Source organism: Oncorhynchus keta, chromosome 1 (genome assembly GCF_023373465.1).
Source record: "Oncorhynchus keta strain PuntledgeMale-10-30-2019 chromosome 1, Oket_V2, whole genome shotgun sequence".
NCBI lineage: Eukaryota > Metazoa > Chordata > Actinopteri > Salmoniformes > Salmonidae > Oncorhynchus > Oncorhynchus keta.
Window position 1 is genome coordinate 73,900,671 of NC_068421.1, and position 6,744 is coordinate 73,907,414.

The 6,744-nt window shown below is 38.6% G+C and overlaps 1 protein-coding gene across 1 annotated transcript; it reads right to left on the reverse strand.

The window, feature by feature from the left end:
- Positions 1 to 216: 216 nt before the first annotated feature.
- Positions 217 to 4,475, reverse strand: LOC118395894 (barH-like 2 homeobox protein). Its single transcript, XM_035789949.2, has 3 exons — positions 3,513 to 4,475; positions 1,976 to 2,201; positions 217 to 863 (listed from the first exon to the last, which is right to left on the reverse strand). Exons 1-3 carry the CDS (start codon positions 4,066 to 4,068, stop codon positions 551 to 553), a joined length of 1,095 nt encoding a protein of 364 aa, XP_035645842.1. The 5' UTR covers positions 4,069 to 4,475; the 3' UTR covers positions 217 to 550.
- Positions 4,476 to 6,744: the final 2,269 nt, after the last annotated feature.

Consider the following 6,744-nt stretch of genomic DNA (forward strand, 5'->3'; position numbering starts at 1 on the left):
GTTTTGGCTCCTTGATAACCTAATTGACTGCACGTTATCAAAATATAAACATATTATTTTGTCTTTGTAGGCCTATCTCATATTAACACCGTACGCTTTTAGCCTGCAGACATTTTAATGCCATATGGGTTTTGAATGTTTGGATGGCAATGCAGTTCCAAGTTCAGACTGGCAGCCCCGGACGTCTGACCCAATAGAAGTATCCAAGAATATTCATTTTAGTATCATTCCGTCTTTATTCAACCCTTTTCTCCATCTAATAAACTTTATAAGTTTATTTGCTAGTATAAGTGAATTTGTACAAAAAACAAACAAACAATCATACATATGAACAGTCCTTTTTCTGTCATGGCCTCGACTCGATGCTGCAGACAGTTCGTGGTTACGTCAGAACTGTCTCTCAGTCATTAAATATTACCTCCTTCTCCTTCTGTAAAATTGTCTGTCATATATTGTCATCTTCAAATGTATTGTTCATCGTTCAACGCAGTTACTCACATCAAATGTGGTTAAAACAGTTTTTCTGACAGGAATCGTCTTGTTCTAGTTTCTACCGCTGATGCTGCGTGCCGGGCATGGGGTTACCCAGCGGGTTCAATGCCGGTTGGCCCCCCGGCCCAAGGCCATGGATGAGTACTCTCGGGACAAGGGGTCTCTGGAGACCGGGATGTGGTTGCTGCGGAGTCCGGTACATACTACTGTACATTGCTGCGGCTGCGGCGGCTGCTGTCGTGCTGTCCATGGTACCCAACAAGCTCGGGTGGTAGAAATAGGGCGACGGGAACATTCTTTGTAAGGCGGAATAATTTCCGGCTTCAGCCAGTAGCTCTAATCCGACCGCTGTCTGTCTTTTCCACTTCGTCCTGAAATCAGATCAAAATACAACAAATCAATTATTTAACCGGTTCAGGCTCCGAGAATTCCCCAAACGGGCCCTTAATTGGTGAGCCCTAATTATTTGCAGCATGAATCGGTGGTTATGCCTTTAATTAGCCCAGGCAAAGGACCTGTAGCTACATCCAGAAAATGTATTTCAAGTGTACAGTGCAATGCCTATATTTGGTTGATAAGATTAATTTCAGGTCATTACTCGCTCATTGATCCTTCTCGTTAGGACTCTGCATAAACTAACCAAGTATGTGAACATTGGCAGATTTACTTGAAGATTTTATATTATACCTGAATCATTTATAAAAACGTATGGGTTGTTGTACTATAGGCTGCTACATTCAACGAGAAAGATAACTGCAGGATCGAAAAAATGATTGTAGTCATAACATATTTCGTCATTATATTGGGTTGTGTCTTTGTCTTACTAGGTGGGCGCTGCTAACACTAATCTTGGCTGACATATTGGGGAAATCTTAACAATGACGCCAGAGAGGCAAATTGTGCATTGCCAACATCATGTGTTGTTCAGACAGACTTTAATAGTCCCAGAGTGACGTGTATTTCAATAACCAATACCATGGAATAAAACGGTGTGGGTTCATCTTGTAAATATATCCTTGTCTGTTCCATGACAGCCATTTTCATTAGGCCTGTTTAATTATTCCCCTTGATCTGTTCTTAAGTTATTCTATTCTACTCTGTCTGTTCAGTAGGCCTAATTAACTTCAATCCATGCACGTTATGGGTCTGCATGAAAAGGCAGTACACTTTAAATATAAAAATACACCAAACTGCACTATTAATTAGGAACGAAATTAACTAAACAACACATGCATCCACCTTAAATCGTGTTATTATGGTCTGAAATTGCATAGACCTATTACTGTTATTACAATGTTATAATAGTATTATATTAATGTAAATAATAATACCAAAGTCACCACCAACAAAAACCATCAAATAGGCATAAAAAAAAAACAATAGGCTAATTAAAATAGCCAAATAATAATATAAATTATAGAAATTAAATTACATTTAAATTAAATGATGACGATAATGATGCTTTGAAGTAGGTGTGACATACCGTCGGTTTTGGTACCAGGTTTTTACTTGTGTGTCGGTCAGGTTGAGTGCTGCCGCGAGGTCCATGCGATCCTGCACGCTGAGGTATTTTTGGCGCTCGAAGCTTCGCTCTAACTGGTTGAGTTGGTGGTCTGAAAAGGCCGTCCGTGCTTTGCGAGGTTTTTTTGACCGTGATTGAGGACTATCTCTGCTACTTGAAATTTCCCGTTCATTCTCTTCTTTTGTTCCTGAATGTGAAAAATTATAGAACATATTCATTAGTGGACAATCATTTCAGTTTTTAAAGAATTAAAGCCTTAATGGTTCAATGAAAATTAAATTAGCAACAAATACATAGTCTATTAGTCCTGAGTCAAAATAAGGTCAAATAGGCCTCTACATATTCTAACAAGGACAAATATAAACAAGTGGTTTTAAACGTTGAACCTCTCACAATAGCCTATTATTTCATAAAGATTAGCAGTCCAGTTGAAACTGAAACACTGCAGTCACTGACTGCACCTGTCAGACAGCTAGGGGGAAAATCAACAGCCTATATGAAATTCGGACTGTATTTGTCAACTTAAGTTTTTAGCAGTAAAACTGGGAAATCGATGTGTCAATCCATCTATATTTGTAGCAGTTTCTGCCCGCTTGTGATCCCCCCTCTAGGAAGAACAATAATCTCTCTAATTGACCCACTAGGGAGTTTTGCGCACGGGGAACATATCTAGCCAGCCTTACATCTGTTTTCGGTTCTGTTATGCTAAATTAAAAAGCGAAAATGAAAATCAACTCTTAAATATCATTGTCTAATAAGACAGCCTTTGATAAATGTCGTAAAAAAATCAAATAAACACACAACATGATCTACATTCAAGGTAGTTATATTGCACAATAGATATGTATTAGTTTACAAATAACTGTAGGCTACTACCAACATATAACCAACTAGCCTGCACTATTAATTTGAATTTAAGATGTCCATAGTCTTATTCTTATTGTTGTCATTATTGTTGTTAGACTATTATTTGCGCAGTTGGCCTAGTCAATTTGATGGTTATCTTCCAGAAACATATGTTATAGGCTGCTATCAACTTATTTATGGACAGAAAATGCAAAAGTATTATAATTATACTACTTTCTGATGTGGAAATGAAGGACAGATGATAGCGTTATATTCCTTTCTGGAATTAGTTTTCAACGTGGTCTACATTCAAGGCAGTTATGCTGTACAATAGATATGTATTAGTTTACAAATAACCGTAGGCTACTACCAACACATTATTGTTGTTAGACTATTATTTGCGCAGTTGGCCTATTCAATTTGATGGTTATCTTCCAGGAAAATATTTGTACAGGCTGCTATCAACTTTTTTTATGCACAGACAATTCAACACAAATATGCTTTGAATGTATGCTACACACCATTAGCTTATACTATGACAGCCTACCCAATAAAAAAAGGTTTTGTGTACACTAAAACCTAATTTACTCCATCCAATAACTATACCATAAAAACATATTTCCATATAAATGTATCCTAAATATTCACTTACCGTTGCATTTCATTTCCATATCCTCTCTTTTGTCCAACTTGCTCCTGTTTTCATCTTGTTCCAACTTGGCCCTGAAGCCGTCCCCACTGTCCCTGGCACTCTCTGGTTTGGGGATGTGATGGGGTGACTGTACGCTGGTGCTGTAAGGTGCGCACGCTGCTAGAGGTTTACTGTCGCCTAAAATGTCTTTGATTAAAAACGAAGAGGTGGCAGTCCTGGGGGCACAACCGGCTCCAGCCCCTAGCTGCTGTGGCTGGGGCGATAGCTGCAAACTCCCTGGCTGCAGGTGGTGGTGGTGGTGGTGGTGCGGTAAGCTGTCTTGGAGCAGATGCGGCTCGGCGTGCTCCATGGTGACGGAGATTGGGGAAGAGGGGGCCGTTCCCACAGTATCTATGTCCGAACATGACGGGGACGGGGTGACCTGGCTCCGACTGAAATCCGCTGTCCTGCTGTCACCGAGGCGGAAATCTCCGTTCATTAGCGCAGGGTTAACAGAATTAGTAGGGTTGGATAAAATAGTGTCTATTCCAAAGTTAGAGCCGCTGGAGGATTCCATAGTAAGAAAAGCAAAAGAGATGGATATTTAAGTCTTCATAACAACATTAGGACACCGGTTATATGCTCCATTTTATTCAAAACCGATGAAAATTATAATAGAACACAAACCGAGGCACATGTACACCTAAAAGTCAAACGAATTTATGAGTTGAAATGGTAGGGAAAATAAACAAAGCCGAAATCCACGTTTTATATTTCTATAAAATGGTAAGAAAAAAATACGGTCCAAGAAGATGTTGTTACATTCGATTGTAAATGAGCAGTGGGTCTGTCTGTGTAGTCCACGTCCTTTTGTTATGGCTATTGAACTTTCTCTCTAAGTTGAGGTGTGGAGATTCGGAGGGATAACTCCTGGACATCACGCTCCCCCTTTGCTTGTAATCGTTCTAGTGTTGCTCTACATTGACTTCCTATACTGACGTCACGGCCCACCGCGAGGGGAATTAATATTTTCTCCTTATCATAACGCTCTCCGCGTTTCTCTCTTCCTCTCCTGTCATTGGTTACAGCGTGACGGGCCCCGCACCTCACCAATCAGGGAGTTGTTTCTTCATCTTGACAATCTCGAGCCAGCCATTGAATTCTTGATGCTCGTTTGAGCCATGCGTCGCCTATAGGACTGTGCCTTGACATAAGCCTTCTTCATGTAAGCAGGAAAAAAACAACCTAAATTGTTGTGTTTTAAAGGAGTGTTAAATTAGGAGAGACTAAAACGCAGCACTGGAAATTCACTTGCATCAGTCTGTTTTTATACAGAGTTTGTTTTATGCACGTGTTGATTTGCTTTTATCTTACACTTTCTAACTGCAAGAATAGATTCAACACTTTCGAAATAGCATTGCAATATCTTTCTGCTAAATTGTAATATGCTTGACGTTTCTAGTATGTCAGTGGTTTATCTCCGTTACATAGAATGATCTTTGGTTGTCTTTTTTTTGTGTCAGGCTTTGTTAACAGAGTTGCGTCATTTAGGGAAATTGTGGGGTGAATATTGTGCATTTGCCAAAACACATTTTGGTTTAGCTTATTTTCCTTATTATTTGTAATCATATTTGATCAATTGTGTATTGCATTGCTAGGTTTTCTATAATCCTGAACCATGTCTAGCCTATCATGTATGGATTGTACCAGCGGTAATACATTGCAGGGATGTGAACGGAGACAGGAGTGATGAGATTTAGCATTACATATCTTGTTAAATGGGAGGAGTGGTAACTGTCATGACAGTACACAGCTCTCCACTCTAATTAGTACAGTAATTATGAGGCACTAATGAAGGATCAAAAGTATTATAATTGTACTACTTTCTGATGAGGAATTGAAGGACAGATGGTAACGTTACGTTCCTTTCTGGAATTAGTTTTCTTTGACAGAATGGCATGCTGTGGGTACAGGCTCTATATATTTCTAGTCTATTCTATGCGGTTTATTGGTGCTCTAAAAGATTCCTGAATTTCTTGTTTTGGTATTTTTCCTGATTGTGCGACACACGCTACACCTGGGTCTGAGGAGGAGATATCAACATTGGCATTTTTTTCCTGCAGATTCTCTCCTCACTCTTCCTCTCCCTTTCTCTCTCACTACAGCAGGTTTGTAGTGTGATGATGGTGATGGTGTTTTCCAGAGCTGGCGGCGGCGGTACCATACCTGTTAGAAACATTATTCTGCAACGGATCAAGCTGAGATTTGGTCTTCGGGTCGGGTTCCACTGACACACTGGCGTGGGACTAGTCATCCTAGGTTGGTAGTCCTTTGATATCTGTTTTCTGACTTCAAATTCAATTAAACTGAGAACATTGAATTATCATTGATTTTACTCGTTGTTATTTGTTAATTGTATTTTATTAGGATTATTTGGATATAGACATTTTAAACCAACATATGATTATACTTTTGTTATTTCATTCGAAGCTACAAGGTGATTTATTGTGAGTTCATAGGTCTAATTTAAAAACCATCGAGCACGTATTGCACGTAAATTGTAAAAAGTACACTGTTACAAACATTAATGATTCGTAAAATCAATGAATGTCTTTCTTAATTAATTAGGCCAATTAATATCATACATTTATTCATTTCATCCTGAAACAGCTTAAACTTTGAGGGAATTGATGAATTGCTCGGCTTATGAATATTATCGATAATGGCAAAGACGGTGTTCGATGGAAATCAGTTAACGTTGTTCACCGACACAGACAGGTTATCGACAAAATGGACATCTTTGGAAACTAAGCTCTTATTAACATTTTCAATATTTTAAGCTATTTCTATCCAATCCAAGTCCCATATTAGGCTACATATTTTCTATTGCTATATTCAGTATATGATATTTTGTTGCTGGCTATTCATTCATATAAACATAGACATGCAATGGTGATCTGTGGTTGAATAGCCTATAATTACAGCCTATATTATATACCTTTTATAGATGTTGCATATATTTTTTCCAAGACACCATTAAACATGTTGTGTAGGTGGAATTAACAATAATTTACCATGACAAATTTACGAGATGTATCAAATAAAATGGAAAGATGTGGAAAGTAAAATGTAATATTTACACACATTTTTATTAAATAGAATATCAAAAGTGATTCCTTGAGGGGCTCTTTTGGAATGCGCTCCTCTGGTGCACCACAGACAGCTCAGGCTTGATCAGACGAATTCTCCACAC

Excerpts from the sequence above, each read along its gene's own strand:
- LOC118395894 (XM_035789949.2), bottom strand. The coding sequence starts at position 4,068 with ATGGAATCCTCCAGCGGCTCTAACTTTGGAATAGACACTATTTTATCC. Across the intron at positions 2,202-3,512 it reads TATGGAAATGAAATGCAACG|GAACAAAAGAAGAGAATGAA; the intron begins GTAAGTGAATAT and ends TTTCACATTCAG. Across the intron at positions 864-1,975 it reads ACCTGGTACCAAAACCGACG|GACGAAGTGGAAAAGACAGA; the intron begins GTATGTCACACC and ends ATCTGATTTCAG.